At 37.3% G+C, this 21,091-nt stretch overlaps 1 protein-coding gene across 1 annotated transcript; it reads right to left on the minus strand.

The window, feature by feature from the left end:
- Positions 1-939: 939 nt before the first annotated feature.
- On the minus strand, positions 940-15,333 carry creb3l3b (cAMP responsive element binding protein 3-like 3b). The gene is made up of 9 exons (XM_053650922.1): positions 15,001-15,333; positions 14,291-14,668; positions 12,102-12,299; positions 8,010-8,120; positions 7,236-7,342; positions 6,720-6,788; positions 5,535-5,619; positions 3,771-3,867; positions 940-2,054 (listed from the first exon to the last, which is right to left on the minus strand). The coding sequence occupies exons 1-9, from the start codon at positions 15,184-15,186 to the stop codon at positions 1,798-1,800; spliced, it is 1,488 nt and encodes a 495-aa protein (XP_053506897.1). The 5' UTR covers positions 15,187-15,333; the 3' UTR covers positions 940-1,797.
- Positions 15,334-21,091: the final 5,758 nt, after the last annotated feature.

The following is a 21,091-nucleotide window of genomic DNA, read 5'->3' on the forward strand; positions in this document are numbered from 1 at the left end:
AGTGAGTTTACTGGTGTCAACATGGTATTTAAAGAGACAATTTCATAGAGATACACTGAATTATTGATTGACGTACCGTATATCTGTACTTTATACAGTGAAAACGAAAGCTGTATGTGAACACAAAATCTACACTACACTTTTATGAGAATTAATAAATGAATAAAAGTAGGGCTGTGTTTGAGTCACTCATTAAAAAAAGAAAGAAAAAAAACATTTGGCTGGAAAAATGCACATAGAATCACAATACACTTTCTTTAAAACTTGCTATTTATCACCAACCAAAGACCCTGAAGGAAATCCATTACCATGAACATGAAGGATGCATTTACAATGATACATTTATAGCAAGGTACTTTCTGCGTTCATGCATTCACTGTTAGTAACTGCATGGTCAGGAACATGGTGGTTTAAAGTAGGCTACTAGTTTATTTATATTTTGGAAAATAGAACGAATCAAATTTGTTAGAAAGTAGCATGAGGAGGTGAAAAAAACAAACAAACAAACAAACAAACAAAGCTATATGAATGGGATTAAAAGAAACAGTACCATACACATATCTATTTCCTAAAAATAAAACCAAATACAAAAACCTTGTTGTATAGGCCATGTTTACATCCGAATACAGATACAAATATTTGGGGTTCTAAACAGATACAGATAAACAGGTACAGATAGTGGCATTGCGTTGCACCCCTATGTGTAAAGTGAAACTAAAATGTATACTGAAATGTTTTTTAAAATGTCTACAGAAATGTATCCAGTCTTGGTCAGTTTATTTACTATATATATATATATATATATATATATATATATATATATATATATATATATATATAGTATCCTCTATGATTTGTTTTTAACATTCTACTTTTGTGCATGATTACAACATAGCACCATGCACTTATTTTTCTCTTTTAACTCAAAACGCAAGTTTATAGTTCCTCTATAGTTATATAAACTATACACTATAGTTATAGTTCCTCTATAGTTCCTCTATAGTTATAGTCTATAAACTAATATAGTCTATAGTTTCTTGTTTGTGTATAACATGTACCTACCTTTTATAGTTTCACTATTCTTATGGGAGTTTCTTTTGTTTTCTGTTGTGTCTACAGATTTGTTTTTGTGGTTGCGTTTCTGTTTCTCTTGTTTTCTACTGACTTGTTGTGGGGGGTTTTCTTTTCTTCATTTTGTTGATTTGCTTTGAAATTCAGCATTTCTGTAAGGAAGATCTAACTCCTTGTTTATTCAGTCATGATACAAGCTCTCGATTATTTACTGTGCTGAAGCTTTTTCCCTAATCCTTGTTCTCTGAGCACTGCTGTATTCATGACTCCATCTGTGCTGGTTATCTTAAAGATCTTACACGGAGCGACACAGTTTTGACATCGAGCCAATGTGGGCCAGAACTTCTGTTGGACAATTAACTGATTCAGGCAGAAATAACCCAGGTAAAGAAAGACCAAGCAAAACAATACAACAATGTTGCCACAGTTATTACTGACCAAACCACACTGTGAGCAAAATCTGAACTTGATTTGTGGAAACTACTATTGTAATTTCATTTTTTCTTGTTTACTCGTATCAATACAAGTCAGATGTCAGTGTTGTAAGTATGATGAGACTATCTAAGCACTGATAACTCTCGGTTAATGAGCATGATGCTGCTTTCATCTGAACCAGCCGGGTTCTGCGAAAACAAGGACAGCAACACTTTATCAGCAACACATAAAACGTCAAAAATTTTTGCCATACTTGTGCAAACGGATGGTCCATTCAGTTGATGTATGACATCATTTCCTGTCTTTCTGTTTACATGGCCGTGAATTATACCAACCCAGCATGGCCATGTGCCCGGTGATCGGGTCACCATTGTGATGCTCCTGATCTCCATAACTTCGGTTGTGGTGTAGAGGGTCCATATCGGCATATTCAGGCCTGATGTGCATCTTGGAAATGATGTTGGTGGCTCTCTCCATGTTCCTGTCCATGGAGGAGCCTGGCTGCAGACTATGGACCTCTACCACAGAGCGCAGTGAGCGTGACTGAACTGGAGGAGACACACACAAGCAGGAATCTACTTTAGTGAATTAATACTCAACTTATAAACTTTGTTAAGTGCTTCTGCATCAAATCTGCTCAATATTCAGTCCAGAGAGTCCCAATTATGGAACTGGAACATGCCATTTCACATATCAGGTCCATATCACCTACTGAGCACCTGAAAGAAGTAATCAAATCCTCAGTGATTAGCTGGAATGGGATGAGTCTTGCTGGAATTGGTAGAAGTGCTCGGGGGACCTCGAGACTGTGAAAGGAGCCACTGGGTCAAACCACAAATCAGGATTCATTTATATACCGGACATCGACTTTTGGGCATAAATCATCAGCCCAGACTTTGACATTGAAATTAGAAATATGTTCAAATGAAATACTGGAAAAAGTATTGGCTGTAAGTACAAGGAAAAAGTTTCAAGTTAAAGTGGAATAGCTCTTAAAAATATATAGAACCTTGCTTGAAATTGTATCAGGTTACCAATTACCAAAAAGATATTGATGGGGCTCAACAAAAGATGGGTAGTTTGTCTGTCTCAAAAGTCTTTGTAGATGTACTGCACCAGGTTAATGAAGCTGATTGGGATTCTGAAGGCATAGATCTGGCTGCTCACGCTAATGTGAACAATGATTAAACAAAAGCAAAGTAGAAGATCAAGCACATGTCAGGAGCAAAGGCAGTTAAAGTCACATGAAACAAGCTGCAAGCTGTACTGCATAATCAGATATGGTAAACCAGCACGAGTTCAATTATGAAAACTGATTTAAATTCCCTCTTCAAATAGGATCTACTTGAGAAAAATACTGCAATTATACCAAATTAGAGGAAAATTTTTTATTCCATTTCACTTTATTTCTGGGTCATTCAGAGGTGGACAAATCATAAATTAATTAGTTAGGCCATTGGGTATGTGAAAGCTGACCAGTCCCATGTTTTGGTTGCCCAGAAAGCTGACCTGGAAAAAAGTTATGTTCACCCCTGGCCATTATTAATGCATATGATCATTGATCAGTACTTATATGTTTGTTGATGAAATTATTATTTTCTAAAATGTTGTAATATGTCTTTGGTGTGAGGTCAGAAATCATTGGATGGGGGGTGGGGGGTCAAATCCCTAATGCTCAGCTTTATGCTTGTCTTACATTCTGTCCAACTGTTAGTCAAAGAAATGTTTACACATGAATACAACTAATGATATGTGAGGCAGCCTGAGAAAACCCGTCTGATGTCACTGTAGTTGATTTCTGTAACAATAGACCAAAAATTGGTCAAATTTTGTTCTGAATGATATTTTCTTTATTTCACCAAACTGACATGGAAATATTTTTATTTTCTTTTATGTTTTGCCTTAGCAAAGGTCACACTGGGATTGCAAGGAGCCAGTTTACCAACACTGTATTGACACATGCTCAATTCAGTTTATAATCAGACATCAGCTCTCAAAATGTCACAGATGTTCCTGCACCATAAATGGAAAGAAATCTTTAAATGAAATTTCCCCGTTTTCACTTACAAGGAAAACCGGACTTTAAAATCCTAGAACTTTACTTCTGGTTGAGAACGAGAGATACATATTTCAGCTCAAGAAAGTTTGTAGTTTTCAGAACTATATCTAGTCCAAAATGTAAAAATTTCACCATGTGAAGGATTTTCCCAGGCCACTATGCGTATCTGATGCTTTTCAAACTTTCAGTACACTAAGACACACACCTTTGGCTGTGCTAAAGTCTGCTGGATCAGCGGTCCTGCTGTGGGACAGTGGTTGGAATCTGGGGAACAGGATGAGAGAGAAAGACAGCAGTAGCACCTGGAAGAAAGTCAGATCAAGAGATTTAATAACATTATTATCTTTTATCCCTGCAGCCTTTATCACTTTTTCATCATCTGCATCTAGCATGTGGATTATAGTATCTTTACGCTTGTCCTATTCTTCTTTGTAGTTAGACACATACACATTGTGCTTGTTTCATGTATGTCATGTAGTCTATTTTTAATCCACTGTTTTGTCTTGCTGCCATAATATGTTCCACTATATTCGTATATTGATTGGACATAAAAAAAATAAATAAATAAATAAAAAAATACAGTGGGCAACTTAAATTTGCATTTTGATAAAACTTGCATAAAACCATTCAGTTTTATTATTTTGCGAACATGAAATCCTTGTTGTTTCATCCCACAAGTTAATTTGTCTCGGGACCTAATTGATTTTTAAAGTCTAAGAACAAAAAATGTTCTCCATCCACTATGTAATGCACGTCAGTTCTGCAAAGTTCAGGCAGGGCTTTTGTATGTGGGTTCATCTTATTTTCGAATCGGTCTTTCCACACCACTTATAAATTATTCATTTATCATATCAAGCAGCTTGAATACAGGAGGATAATGAGGCCTTTACTCTTGTACTCATTAATAAACTTCACATCTGCTGCATGATGCCTCTACGGAGTAGGATGAAGTCAGAACTGCAGTGCAGTGTCTGGCATACATGAGCATCCCCTGCATTATACCGATTTCAGACCTCAAGGCAGAATGAATGGCATGTTTCAAAATCACCACAGTGGATGTGTCAAGTTTCTAGCATCAAAATGGCTGAAATGTGAACGGATACTCCTTTTTCAATCTGACGTTTATCTACTGCATTTGTAGAGTATGTATATGTGATTACAACAGAAAAGAATTGTGACACCTTTCTTTGTACTGAGGAAAGAGCAGAAAGCATATTGAAAAATGATAGTGTTATACTGTAAAAAAAAAAGTATGTGTTGACACTCCAACAACTAGCCATAGAATTCTAGTATATGTGGGTTTCGAGTAAATGTGCAGTGTTATGCAATATGTAAATTAGCAAATATGTGGCAGCGTGGGAAAACCCATCGGATGCCACTACTAGCTAAATCAATTACGTTTTATTGACAATAATAAACTTTGTTTACTTTGTGTCAATATATTTTACCAACCCAACATAGAAATGTTTGTATTTAGGCTACTTTATAACCTTCCCTTTGCGTCTGCCTGCAAAGATCACATTGGATAAGAAGAAGGTTTAACAAATGCGGTCAGTCTGCTAGGAAAAGTGTGCTTTTCTCACACAATGAATGTCACGATTTGATCAAATGATCGGATAAGTTTAGTTTGTAATCAGATGCAGGCTCCATCACACCATCATCAAAACAGAGAAGAGTGCAAAATGTTTCAATTAATAAATAGGCTTTACTAAGAAGAAAATTAGCCAACAGAACAGATCTGAATGAAAGAGTCAGTGATTATTTCTCCAGTGATGTTAGCGTGAACATAGAGCAGTCGAGTGAAGAGAGAAACTGAGGCTTGATGTTAAATGTTGTGAGTGGAATTCAAATGGACTCTTTGTGTACAATTTTCTCCTGCATCCTGTTCTTTTCTCAATTCAGGGAAACCTTCAGTGTGATTTCTGTCTGATGTCAATGACATTTTCATCTCCTTGGTCACATTACTCACCAGGATACACGTGCCAGTCTGAGCAGGTTTATTAGAGCTGTTCATGAACAGGGCTTGCAGCCTACGTAACTGATCCATTAGAGACCTGAGAGGAACAGAGAGTGAGAGGGAAAGAGAGAGAGAGAAAAGCTTGTCTCAGTGGTGTAATATTGGGAAAGAACTACTTCAGTTATCACCTATGTGGCTTTGTGTCTTCGGCCTGTTTTAGTATCAGTACTGATTGAATGGACTGGAATAATCAGGGAATCATTTCTATTTTAAAAAGGTTTTTTCTTAAATTGATATTTTCCAAATACTTCTGTAGTGACGTGAATTGCTGACGTACATGTGATGGTGAATTTTAGGACATATTCTCACACCAGAGCTCCTCTATATCCAGAAATTTCCTAAGGCAGCAACAATATGTTTCAAAGACACCTTTAAAAAATACAACACCTTCCACCAGCCTGAATAACTCACCATGGAGGAAATAGAGATGTAAAGATGTGACTCGTATCTATCCACCACTAACTGTCCTTACTACACTTTTATTAAGTGTTTAAAAGATTTCACATGATCAGTAATGTCCTTTATTATTTACAGTATGTTTTGCTAGCTAGTGTACCGGATCATTGGTGGCTAGTGGAGATATTAGGTGCAAGGGCTAAACACCTAATCTATCAATAGCTGATTAGATGAAATAATTAGGGTTGAGCAATGCTTAGATCACAAGGTTTCATTGATGGCATAATAACAATAATAATGACGATGATGATGATGATGTGGGGGAAAACTATCATACACACATACACTTAAAGACAGATTAAAGGCAACTGCATTTGGAATTTCACAGTGTTAGCACTGACCTGCCATCACAAAACCTAAACAGTGTCTTAATCTACGGTCACTTTAGTCTTCTTTGTAATTTGGCGAGGACTGACCACTGCGGTCACTATTTACGAAGGGTGCTTGGACCCCTCAGCTCGCCACTGCGGCTATATTTACGGTGTTGCTTATCATGGATTAAGATACAATTTGATGTATTCATTCTCTTTCATTAACAAAAGTCATGAGAATCACCCATGAGATTAATTATTTATGATACATGAGCAGTGTTATTATTAATGCAATTTTGGTGAATGATCTTATATATATATGTATGATATTAGTACATGGTGTAGATTGTTGATGAGTGAGGAGCTTTACATGTTGGTTTTCTCCAGCTGAATCACTTTCTTCTGCAACTCCATATTCTGGGCACTGCAAACAGCCATTCTGAGTAATACATTATATCACCCATTAATAACTTACACATTTATAGCAGGAACACACACACACAGACACACACACATGAAGACAGTTAATGAGTCATATCCAGTACATATTGAGTTTCTCTGCTACGTTTATTTCACTCACCGTGAGAGCTATCACACATGAACAGACATGCTGAAGAGCGTGAGGCTAAGACATTATAACGCCACTCCTAATGCACACCACACACTACACTTCTGAATGCCAGACAGGCCGCAGGAGGTCAAATAAATCAGATAAAGCCTTTCTGACATGTATAAAGCCTGGCTTAATTATGGACAGATATTCTTCCAGCTGGTTCTCACCCAGACACACCTTTTCATAGCCATTCATGCTTTGTTTTCAAGGTCTTTTTTATTTTCACACTTTTAAGGTTTTCTTTGCATTGCGAGAAAGAACAAGAGACCGTACCTCCCTTCTAGGCCATCAAGGTACACTTTCTTCTTCTTTCTGCTCTCCTGTGCAGACTGCTTGTTGCGAATCTTTCTGCGAATCTTTTTCAGGATCTTCTCTTCACACTAATGAAAGGACAGTTTCATTAGTGTGAATTAAGCAGCACTAGACTTAAGTAAATGTACCACGTAGCTTTTGTTAATATTTCAGACAGGATAAAAGAAAACTTTCCTGAATCCATCAGAGAATATCTGCCAATATGATGGATTACATATATCTAATATCTAATGCCCAGGACTAAAAACTTCCCAACCCCAATGTCTTAGCTGGTAATTACTGTGTTGTTAAAGTCATTGCTATTGCAATTGTATTTTTATTTATTTATTTGCTTCTAATTAGTTTTCCCCTAAGCTGAATCACATGTATTAGCATATGCGTGGATGTGCGTAGCTATGAATACATCAACGTGATTGATGTCATGTGTTTGTGTGTTTGTGTTTGCATTTTGAAGAGAGTGAGAGGAATAAATTATGGCTTAATGGCTTTTTGTAATGTGTTGAATGCTTTCCTGGTCACATTCTCCTATCTGTGTATTTATGAGAGTTTTATAACCTCAGAGCCTTTTAAATTAGTTATATATGTGAACACAGTGTTATGTGTGTGTGTGTGTGTGTGTGTGTGTCCAGGTAAAAGATCACTAAAGAGCACTAAACTTAGTGAAAGCAAAGTAATAGCATTTGGAATGATTACATATTTAAATTACGTAGGTAGATTTGTTAACTACTGTGTTACCTTGGTGAGGGGAAACTGGTTGGGTAGAGACACTCCTTCCTTGGCTAAAAGTTTCTTCTCATCATCATTAAGAACGAGTTCCTGCAGCAAGTTCTGAGAGGGTTGCTTGGGCTGTACAATACAGACACAGATAACAAATTGCCTTCGTTCAAGCACACACAGCGCTTTAAAGTTTACTTTCTTTTGTTGCATGTGTGTCATATGACTTGGTTCTTAGATATATGAATTTTCAGTTATCATTTAGTCAGCTTTTAGGAAAGCATCATTCCTCTCCTGGGTGCAACAGATGTGATGTATACTTAGTTCACAATTATTGCACAAAATGCTATTAATAAGTAGTTTACAGTATTTCACTGTTTACTATTAACTATTATACCAAAGCCCTGTTGAATTCTTGATTCTGATTAGTCAGAAAGTGTTATTTAATTTTCTATAGTAACAACTTACACTGGGACTCGAATGTTATGACGGACGATTGATATGGTGTAGTTTTCTGTGAGGAGATATTTTATTTACCATTTCTGGAAGGAGCCTCCAGTGTCAGAAGTAATGTGCTTCCTTTAATTGTTCTGCATTGTAAAACCGGATAGTTCATTTAACTCAAAAAATTTGAGGAAACTAATTACCTCAAAATTTTTAAGTTGATAAATCAATTTCTTTAAGCCAAATACACTTAAATATAACAAAAATTGAACTTTAAAATGATTTTTTTTTGTCATATTTAAGTGTATTTGGCTTAAAGAAATTGATTTATCAGCTTAAAAATTGTGAGGTAATTAGTTTCCTCAAATTTTTTGAGTTAAATGAACTGATCCGGTTTTACAGTGTGACATCAGAAAGCCTTCAGGATGAAGGGCTTTGAGGTTTGTTGGTAACATTTGCAGAGGCTGGCGAAGGAACTACTGTTTATAACTTGTCTAATGGACGTTTCATAACATTAACTGTAACTATGATGGGATAAAAGTATGTCAGGTTATTTGTTAATAAATCGAAAATGTCATCGATGGCAAATTTCTGTGGTATAACAGGAATAAAACACTTAATAATCCACTTTGGTGTGGTAACATTAACTCAGCTTCATGTGGCTTCAGTTATTGAAGTTGATTTATCATGTTTTATTCCTTATTAGCTGTCTCTTTCCGATCAACATAGATTAGAATGCCTTCAACCCGCACTGCTATCACACCTGCTGCATGTACACATACCTATGATCCTTTTCTCTGTAAAAATATGCCAAACTGCAAAACTCCCACTAGTTTCAGCTTTGAAGTGTGCATGACGGTCTCTATGGAAAAGGTGGGATTTGCTGATTTGGAGTAGGAGAGACGCTTTAGTCTTATCTTGTTAAAAATGTTCTGTCACATGCAAAAAAAAAAAACCTGATCTCTCTCGAGCCAGAAAACTTTTACAAGGGCATTCTATTCAATGTACAAACAGCTTGAACACCCACCATCCCCTGAAGTTACTTGAACATCTGCTCTCCTGACAAATGTGGATTTAATTCGGTTAACTTCCCAGTCACTTTTGCTTGCTAGCCTTGTGCTGCTCATTGAACACAGTGTGAATTATGCTCTGTTTATGTACCATGTGCGCACGTTTGCATCGTTTCACTTGGGTGTATTTACAACTCTATATCTTATAGCTAGATATGTAAATTGTGATTGCTGTACACGAACTATTCTCTCTTTGCCGAAGGCTGTCTAGGCCAAACGTTGCAGCGTACAGCCATTATGATAAGATCTGGCCAGAGAGCAGCGAAGAAGCTAAAGTGTCACATCCGAAATGATAACGAATCAAGGTGACATTGAGACAGACAGCTTGTGAGTAACTGGTGTAATGATGACCCCAGCTAACAAGCTTATGTCAGTGTTTTTGAAATTATACGGTAGAAAAGAAGTAATTGTAAGCTGTCATCTGTGTTATAAATTCATTTAACATCCAGTTTAATGGGATTAAAAATGCAGTATGGTTTGACGGAAGGAATTAACTGATTTTTTTTTTTTTTGGAACACTTTACAATAACAGTACATGAATACTCATGCACTAATCCCTGAAATAATACTTACTTACCTGTAAATATGAACTAATGATGCGTTAAGGCATGTACTAACTACCAACTAACGAAGAACTAACCTTAACTACGACGTAAGTCTTATGAAGTCATGCATGAATAACGACCGCCTTAAGTACATGTTAGTACATGTTCGTTAGTTAGTGTATTAATTAAGACATGGGCGTAAACTAAATCAAACCTGCTCTGTAAGAAAGAATATGAATTCAACGTGCATGAATTCAAATTGTTTATATAATTTGCCATATGCGGCTGCGTACACAAACATCGTTGGATGGTGTCGGATGACTTTCATAACTCATCATCAGTTCACAGTGAATATGTGCATATTTACAGTACATGCTCGTGTGTCTGCTGCAGTCCCTCGGCTCGGCGTCCTACTCAGTTGCCTCCTAACTCTCTGCTTCATTAGCATGTGAACCCCATAATAGACATCTTGCTGTTACTCTCTTTCCTTCCCATTGCATTTCAAACGTTATTATAATATACATCACTCAGTGTGCATAGAGTTTGCATGTTCTCCCCATGCTTCTGAGGTTTCCTCAGGGTACTCTGGATTCTTCTCCCAGTCCAAAAGACATGCGTTGTAGGCTGATTGGCATTTCCAAATTGTCTTTATAGTGTGAATGTGTGTGTGATTGTGCCCTGCAATGGATTGGCACCCTGTCCAGAGTATCCCCCGCCTTGTGCCCCGAGTTCAATGGGGGAGAGAGTCCAGGCTGCCCCACGACTCTGTGTAGGATAAACGGTATAGAAAATGGATGGAATGGATATAGTATCTTTATGATTTTAAAGATCACGTTGCATGATGTTTTCATGCAATTCTAACTGTTGGAATTTCTACCACTAGGGTTTTTTCCAGTGTTTTCCAGTATTTCTGTGAGCATACAGAACATAGACTTTCCTGAGTCAGAAAACTTCAAGGAACAGCCTTACCACTGAACAAAGCACTGACACTAGAGATGCTGTGCAAAAGATTCTGGTCATTCTGGTGATGGTCAAACCACCACTGCTTTTAAATTCAAATCAGATATGAATATTTGAAGCATTAAACAGATACCTATAGTGGTATTGTGATACACCCCTATTCTGGGATATAATATATGTATATACAATTGTGCTCATAAATTTACACACCCCTTACAGAATCTGCAATTTTTTTTTTAATAAGAGGGACCATTAAAATTGCATTTTGTTTTTTATTTAGTTCTGCCCTGAATAAGCTATTTCACATAGAAGATGTTTACATATAGTCCAGAAGACTGAATTTACACAAATGAACCAGTTCAAAAGTTTACATATGCTTGATTCTTAATATTGTGTGTTGTTTTTCTGTTTTGTGACAGTTGCTCATGAGTCCCTTGTTCATCTTGAGCAGTTAAACTGCCTACTGTTCTTCAGAAAAATCCTCTAGGTCCTGCATATATTCTTTGCTTTTCCAGCATCTTCTGCATATTTGACCCCTTTCCAGCAGCAGCTATATGATTTTAAGATCCATCTTTTCACACCGAGGACAACTGAGGGACTCGTACACAACTATTACAAAAGGTGCAAACATTCACTGATGCTCAAGAAGGCAGCACGATAAATTAAGAGCCAGGGGGATGTAAACTTTTGAACAGGATGATTTGTGAAAATCATTTACTGGGAAAGATGTAAATATCATATGTAGCTTCGGAATGACAGTACTAAATGAAAAAAAGATCTTTAAACAAAATAATAACAATTTACACCAATCATCCTGTTCAAAAGTTTACACCCCCCTGACTCTTAATGTATGGTGTTGACTTCTCGTGTCTTGTGGACTATATATAAACATCTTTTATGTGAAATAGCTCATTCAGGACAGTACTAAATAAAAAACAAAATGAGATTTTAATGATTCCTCTTTTTTTTTTTAATTATGAAAATTTTGCAGCTTCTGCAAGGGGTGTGTAGATTTATGAGCACAACTGTACCACAGTGCAGGCAGACATGGTTCTCTCAATACAGTTTGTGTTGAGCAACATGAGCACACTCACAGGTTCTCCTAAATTAGAGAGGAGCAGATCCTTCACGCTGAGCTGGACAACTGAAGAGGCATCAGGGCTCGGATCTGCCGCTGGCACACAGTGAGGAACCATTGAACTGCACAAGGACAGACTGGACTCCCAGGCCTCTGTATAGACACACACACACACACACACACACACACACACACACACACACACACACACTCTTGTGAGGACCTTCCACTGACATAATTATTAAGGCAGCTAGTTAATGCTATGCCTTCACATAAACCTAACCCTAATCTTAATCTTGGTAATTAAAAGGAAACATTTTTTCTCCTTTAGATTTTGGAATAAAAGTTGCAGCTTTTGTAAACAAAAAAAGCAGGTTTCTTCATGGTGACCTACCAGATGTCCCCACAAGGTCAAAATTCTCAGATATTCCTAGAATTGTGGGGACATTTGGTACATTTTGATATAAAAACATACTCACACACACACATATAGTTTACCCACACACATATACAAATTTAATGTATGTTCTGTAACGTATAATCTTGTCGAAATGGTCCAATGTGCAAAAAACCTTTTTTTACAGAGCCTTATTTGCTTGGTCATTTCCTGTAAGAACACAAAAAAAGTGACTTCAAATAATACCTGTATTACACTCATTATGTTTGTTTCAATATATAAGAGTTACAAACTGGCATAATGTTATGTTCCCGGAACTTACAAGACATCTCTTATTGTGCTCTCAACACCAGTCATGTGTCTCAACGATTTCATGACTTTTACTTCTGTTTTGATTGATGGAGTGATTCCTGTATTTTCTTTGTACCTTTGCACATAATTGCACAGCACTATACTGTATGATAACAATTTGATGGGAAAATATATTGATAATACCACACTGGTGAGGCAGATCTTACTCATCTCACTCGCCCATTATAATAAACAGGGCAGGGCAGTAGAACAAATAGTTCCGAATTGTGTTAATAATCTGATTGACGTAATAACAAGATTATCATAAAACGCATGTTTATACTTTATGATCATAGATCCATGTACCAGCATTATATTCGTATAACAGCACACTTGTGTTATTCCTTACTCATTTACACTTCACTTGAGTGTTATTGGAATGCTTATTTAATTTCATTTCCAAGAAACTGATTACTTTTTACTCCTTAAATTTCATTTAGACCTTCAGAGCATTCATTACAAATCACAACTGTCTCTTCTTCTCTCATCCAGCCAATGACAGTATGCTCTCTCTCTCGCTCGCGCGCTCTCTCTCTCTCTCTCTCTCTCTCTCTCTCTCTCCCTCTCTCTCTCTCTCCAATTGAATGGGCTCAGTATAATCAAGGTCTCAGCCTTTAAAACCCTACCATCTGCTATGACCTTCACACACTACACAATGTAGTTAGCGCTATACCTATCCATTTCCGTATTTAAAGACAGATAAGTCACCAGACCACATGCAGGAACTTGAGGATGACTGCAGTTAAATATTTCAATCTTCAGAGCAAAGTCTCGTGTAAAACGAGGCGAAATTTGTGAAAGGTGTGTTTCACTAATTTTCTAACATTAACTGGCTATATTTAAGTAAGTTAACGTGTTTTCTAATGTTTGCTAATATACGGTTAGAGTACCATCGATTCCAGTAGCTAACATAACTTGGCTAGTCGGCAAGTTAAATTCTGGCTAATGGTAAATATTGATTATTTACTGTACATGATCTTTTACTTTTGATTAATTCAGTTGCTTAGTTAGATAAGTAATAAAAGTCCATTTTCACATGAAAATATGTCTTGAACATAATTTCCTCTGTTAAAACCATTTACATTTAAAGAGCACTGGATAATTCCACTTTTAATTGAGTACGATTATGACACTTTAACTATACATTTAAGTATAATTTCTTGTACTTTTTTCCACCCCTGAATATTCCTAGCTATTCTTATGCCTGAATGTTTATAAACTGTTCATTTCTTTTTCAGTCACTCGAGATTCTTGGGTATTCTTGTTTCCTCTTGAGTTTTTAGCTCGCAGTTCAGCAGTTCAGCAGTGATTGTGCTGAATTGAGATCAGTAGGTTATAGGTAGTTTCTTTTTTATTCAAAACATGTTATAACTTGCAGAATGCTGTCAAATACAATCCGGCTGTATATTATGTATTATTATTAGCAATTAATTAGAAGAGATAGCATGGCAAGAGGCTAGTTCATAAATGGAGAGCAGTTTGCCCTGCTCTTTTACTACTTTAAATGGTTTATTGAACCAGGGTTTCTTACCCACATCAATGGAAATATCTCGTTCTGCTGAGCTCGAGGCCCATCCCAAGTGCTGTTGTTGTTGGGACTGAGGAGGAGGAAAAACAGGAAGAGGATGGTGGTGCTGAGAGATGAAGAAGGAGTCAAAGAGCAGGTTGGTGGGAGGAGGAGGACTGTCCAAATGGTCTGAGAGGGGATCGTCACTGATGCCACTGTCGCTGGGTGACGGGACCCACAGAGGTGAGCTAGAGCCTGATACACTCTCACATGCATTCAGCAAGGAGTCCAGGAAATGATCAGCTCCATCATCACTGTGGGACAGCAACTGCAGAAACACATGCACACAGAACACAGGGACATAACAGATACACAAAAGTAGGTCAGACTCTCATAATGATCCAAGGCTCTGTTTTCAAAGAGACTTTGTTTTTCCACAGCGCGAGTGGATGGAGGAACACACCACCCACTCAGTTCTCTGTGAATCAAGATGAAGCCTTCTAGTTATTTAAAGGATGACATCACTGCTCCCTAGTTTAAAGCAAAAGGAAGTAGAGGATCAAAACGCAAGCTTTCCATATGGAAGCTTGGCTTGTGCTTCATTTAATAAGAAGTCAGTGAAACTTTTGGTTCAGATGTGTTGTATGCCATTATACTCACACTTTGATCCGGGAATGGCCAGGCTGGGTTAACACGGCCACCCTCAGGCTCTTCAGGAGCCGAGATCTCATCGGCCTGCTCAAACAGGAGATCTAAGAGTTCCATCCCATTGGAGCTCTGAGAGAGACAGGAACAAAGGAAAGTCTTGGAAAATATCTGACTGGATGCTTTAACCAAGCTGTCCATCACTTGGAAATAAAATTTTATCCATCACAGTTATACAACTGCATTTTTTTCCCTTTATTTTATGCACTAACTCACAAACAAGCAACAGAATCCCCACAGAAATGGCATCATTATGTATGCTGTACTCATTTTTCTAAACTAAACAAAAGAATGTGTCATACTTGGATGCCTCACTCTTTTTTTTTTTTACAATTCTTTATACATGATTAAGATTCCACACAAAAAATCAAGCCTGAAGCAAAATTTTCTGAACCTCATCCTATTGTGTATACGGCAAAAATAGACTTATGAGGTGAAAGGTCCTTAAGTAATTGTACTTTAAGTAAGTAATTATACAGTATACTATATTGTACTATATTATATGTTCTATAGTTAAATACTTCTAATTGTACTTTTTATCTGAGTACAGCTGCAAATTAATACAGATGTGCTATATTAGGTCTTCTTTCCCCCTAAAATAAAATCGTTCGATGATCCACTCGACATATGAATTTGGAATGATTGACAGTTACACAGGTGTTGTGAACTCTCAGATATTAACTGACTTGCAGGAAGACCCGCCCCCTTCCCCATCTCACATTAGTAATATCTCGTTTCCCTCGCTTGAAAGGGGAAAAAATTCATTAGATCTAAAATGATGTGTCAAATCTAACACTTTACAAATTATTTTCATGGTAATGATAAGTGATTTTGGTCTTTTTTTTTTATTTTGTTGAAATTGTTTGATCTCCAGATGGTTCAAATATCTTTATATATCTCTATCTATATTTCATTATTATTTCATTATCATTATTTGTATCATAACATGTTGTTGCTAAGTCAGCACCATTAGGATATCTATCATTATGTTGTATGCTGACTAGTGATTTTTTTTTAATGTGATACTGTAGGTAAGAGATAACATATAAGAAAGTGAAATTTATGGAGTATAGGAATAAATAATGGCCAAAGCAAAGAAAAGCATCGAGTAGCATTTAAAATCCATTTTAGGTTTTGCTTCCTCATAACTGTAAGACCTTATGGTAATTGTTTTTAATCTAACCTTTATTCTCCACAACTCATTGGCTATAATTATACAATTCTTATGGTTACCTCAGAGCTTATCTCTTATCTCACTCTGTTCTAGATTATTTTAATTAAAACATTTCCACACAGTGTAGCCTATACACAAAGTCTTTATGCATAAATCCATCATTCATCTTCTTTACTATCAGGAACACTGACTTAGAAATGTGATTAATTTTTTTTTTTTAAACTAATCTACATTATAGGTGTCCTGTTGTAAGAAAATCAGACACATCTGACAATGAGCAATGAGTATTATCTGTGGTATGAAACATCTTATGGCAGGCATGTATTATAACATCTGTTATAAAGCATACTTAGAACACACATATTGACATAAGCTGTGAGAGAGTAAGGTTGATTCCTAAAGTATGCACACCCTCATTTCAAAATTATAATATAGCTTTCTAGTTTTAAATGTTCTACCAACAGAACACATTTTATTAAAACAATTTTTTATTTGATTCAAGTTGACATTATTTATGGGCTTGTTTTTGAGTTACTAAGGCTTGGATTAAACCCAAGGGATCAGTCGAATAAGCTAATTTACTATAAATACATGTTTAAAAAAACCAAGATTAATATCATAAATTATGGTAGGCTGTGATATCCATTGCTTTTAACCCAACTAAATTTGCAAACAATAATCACACCCCCCATTTTGAGAACCACAGATCTAGACATTCCTTCATTTTTAAAAATTTTTAATACATAAATAAATAAAATAATAATATGGAAACAATCCATACAGCATTCCTGAAAATAATCTAAATGTCAACTTTTATTCCACTTTCTTTTACTTTTAAGAGCTTTTCAGGCCTCTGGCTGTTGCAAAGTGTTCCATCTAGCGCAGACGAGGCTCACATATTATACACTTTTCATCTGAAGGGATCCTGGCAAAGAGCGTCTGATCGCAAAATCCCATAAATATAAACAAGAAACTGCAAACATACAATGGAATCTTGCTGAAAGTAGATTTAAAAGATTATTTCTCACCATTGTCTTGTAGATTTTATATATATATATATATATATATATATATACAGTGAGGGAAAAAAGTATTTGATCCCCTGCTGATTTTGTATGTTTACCCACTGACAAAGAAATGATCAGTCTATAACTTTAATGGTAGATTTATTTGAACAGTGAGAGACAGAATAACAACAAAAAAATCCAGAAAAACGCACATCAAAAATGTTATAAATTGATTTGCATTTTAATGAGGGAAATAAGTATTTGACCCCTCTGCAAAACATGACTTAGTACTTGGTTTAAAAACCCTTGTTGGCAATCACAGAGGTCAGACGTTTCTTGTAGTTGGCCACCAGGTTTGCACACATCTCAGGAGGGATTTTGTCCCACTCCTCTTTGCAGATCTTCTCCAAATCATTAAGGTTTCGAGGCTGACGTTTGGCAACTCGAACCTTCAGCTCTCTCCACAGATTTTCTATGGAATTAAGGTCTGGAGACTGGCTAGGCCACTCCAGGACCTTAATGTGCTTCTTCTTGAGCCACTCCTTTGTTGCCTTGGCCATGTGTTTTGGGTCATTGTCATGCTGGAATATCCATCCACGACCCATTTTCAATGCCCTGTCTGAGGGAAAGAGGTTTTCACCCAAGATTTGACGGTACATGGCCCCGTCCATCGTCCCTTTGATGCGGTGAAGTTGTCCTGTCCCCTTAGCAGAAAAAAAACCCCAAAGCATAATGTTTCCACCTCCATGTTTGACGGTGGGGATGGTGTTCCAGGGGTCATAGGCAGCATTCCTCCTCCTCCAAACACGGCGAGTTGAGTTGATGCCAAAGAGCTCCATTTTGGTCTCATCTGACCTCAACGCTTTCACCCAGTTGTCCTCAGAATCATTCAGATGTTCATTGGCAAACTTCAGACGGGGATGTATATGTGTTTTCTTGAGCAGCGGACCTTGCGCGCGCTGCAGGATTTCAGTCCTTCACGGCGTAGTGTGTTACCAATTGTTTTCTTGGTGACTATGGTCCCAGCTGCCTTGAGATCATTGACAAGATCCTCCCGTGTAGTTCTGGGCTGATTCCTCACTGTTCTCATGATCAATGCAACTCCACGAGGTGAGATCTTGCATGGAGCCCCAGGCCGAGGGAGATTGACAGTTCTTTTGTGCTTCTTCCATTTGCGAATAATCGCACCAACTGTTGTCCCCTTCTCACCAAGCTGCTTGGCAATGGTCTTGTAGCCCATTCCAGACTTGTGTAGGTCTACAATCTTGTCCCTGACATCCTTGGAGAGCTCTTTGGTCTTGGCCATGGTGGAGAGTTTGGAATATGACTGATTGATTGCTTCTGTGGACAGGTGTCTTTTATACAGGTAACAAACTGATATTAGGAGCACTCCCTTTAAGAGTGTGCTCCTAATCTCAGCTCGTTACCTGTATAAAAGACACCTGGGAGCCAGAAATCTTTCTGATTGAGAGGGGGTCAAATACTTTTTTCCCTCATTAAAATGCAAATTAATTTATAAAATTTTTGACATGCATTTTTCTGGATTTTTTTGTTGTTATTCTGTCTCTCACTGTTCAAATACAACTACCATTAAAATTATAGACTGATCATTTCTTTGTCAGTGGGCAAACGTACAAAATCAGCAGGGGATCAAATACTTTTTTCCCTCACTGTATATATATATATATATATATATATATATGCTGCAAATTCCATATAATAATACATGCGTAACATGCTGTGGTGATTTGAGGACGGATGTGATTGTGTAACCTTAGAACAGGTGCTGATCGCATTAGGGTCAAATCGCATCCGGACAGGATTCAGACAGGGTTAAACATGGAAGATCCGTAATCGATGTCAAAACACAGGCAAGAACGAAAAAACCAGACAAGGAAACAAGTCTTTGAAAATAGCCTGGTTAAAACATTTCATGGTAAGACTTTGCGACGCTACAAAGAAACAGAGTGGTACACCTGGACACACTAATCGACGGCTAACACAGAACAGGAGAACACATTTGAAAAACATACCAATGGCAGCATGTGGGGCGGAGACGAGAGCAAACCCAAAACAAAGGCACGTGACACGACAAAAACAAACGCACAAGGAGAAGCCGAAGCAAAATAAATCACCTTTTCTCGTCTGCAGCTTGTGCAAAACGCAGCAACGAGATTTTTCCCGTAGATTTTTCCTGAGACATTTCCCCGATTCTGGCATCTCTTCACTGGCTTCCTGTCAAGTTTAGAATTGATTTTAAAATTCGAATTGATGTATACAAAGCTCTTTCTGGATTTTTACACTTCTTCATCTTTACTCTCCTACAATTATCTGTCCCCCGTTGTCGTACTAAGACAAAGGCTGATCGAGCCTTTTCTGTGGTTGGTCCCAAACTTTGGTCTCCCTTTTCATGTGAGGTCCGGTCCAACTTTAGCAATTTTTTAATCTTCTCTTAAAACCTATTTTTATTCTTTGTGTCATAATTTACATTTACATTTATTCATATTTAGCAGAGGCTTTTATCCAAAGCAACTGACAAATGAGGAAATACAAGTAAAGTGATATAACAGGCAGAGAACAATACAAGTAGTGCTACCTTACAAGATTTTTTAATTGAGTGCAAGAAAAGCAAAGTGCGAAGAGTAGAGGTGTACGAGCCAGAGTAGGGTTTTTTGTTTGTTTGTTTGTTATTTTAGGATAATGTGAGGTTGGTGTTTTAGGGGTTAGTTAGGTGTTCACGGAAGAGGTGGGTCTTTAGCGCTTTTTTTAAGATAGTGACAGATTCTGTGGTCCGGATTGAGGTTGGAAGTTCATTCCACCTCTGAGGGACGGTTAATAAATACTGGGTTTATGTTGGGTTTATGTTAAGGTTAGGGTTACGGTCAGTGCTTATGGTTGGGTTTAGGATTAAGATTGGGGTTAGAGTGAATACAAATGATTAGGGTTTAGGGATTAGGGTTAGTGCTAATGGTTTGGTTTAGGATTGGGGTTATGTTAGGATTAGGGTTTAGGATTAAGGTTGGGTTAAGGTTAGGATTGGGGTTAGTGTAATAGAGTGGACAGATTGGATTGATTACTGGCAGGAAGGAATTTCATTATTTCAGGAATGTAAGACAGGTGACAGGGTGCTCATTAAAACTCACAGCGAGCTCGGCCGAAAGAAAAAAGAATGTAGGAGGGAAAAGGCTGCTCGCAATGGCCCGTCACCGCTGTGTCAGTGAGCGATGATGAGGTGCACTGAAAACCACTTTTCTGACATCGACTGCAAGAAGTGCTGATGAATCAGAAAGATGGAGTGAGACTGTCAGCAAAAGGGTCAGGCCAAGGAGAGTCCAAAAGAGAGTGCAATGTCATTGGATGCATAATAAATGATAAATACCTGTGTTTTCCTAATTTCATCAGGGCCCTCCAGGACAACACAGTCCCAGAGGTCCTGTGGGATCCACTGGCACAGAGATAAGTGTCCTCATATCCCTGCAGTACTCTGCTATAGGACATATTTACACCCATGAGGCAGGAGGATAGCGCTGATGGCTGGTTGGAGCTGAAATAATAACCCTGCTCTCCAGGTGACTCATAACAAGGAGTTATGAGTCTTATTGACATAAGCTGTCATGACAACCACTGATAATAACATGACATTCTTATGTCTCTGAATGTAAACTACTCAAGACTACTCATGCAAGTATCAAGTTAAATCATTCATTTAAGCAATTGAAAAATAAATTGCTGTCCATTTCACTTAACATACATAGATTGAAGTAATGTCGTATCAGCGATAAGACACAATGCAGAGAGAGAGACAAAAGTATAGAGAGGGACAGAGTATTACTCAACAATAAAAAAGAAAGGGCCAGAACATTCG

Source organism: Ictalurus furcatus, chromosome 20 (genome assembly GCF_023375685.1).
Source record: "Ictalurus furcatus strain D&B chromosome 20, Billie_1.0, whole genome shotgun sequence".
NCBI lineage: Eukaryota > Metazoa > Chordata > Actinopteri > Siluriformes > Ictaluridae > Ictalurus > Ictalurus furcatus.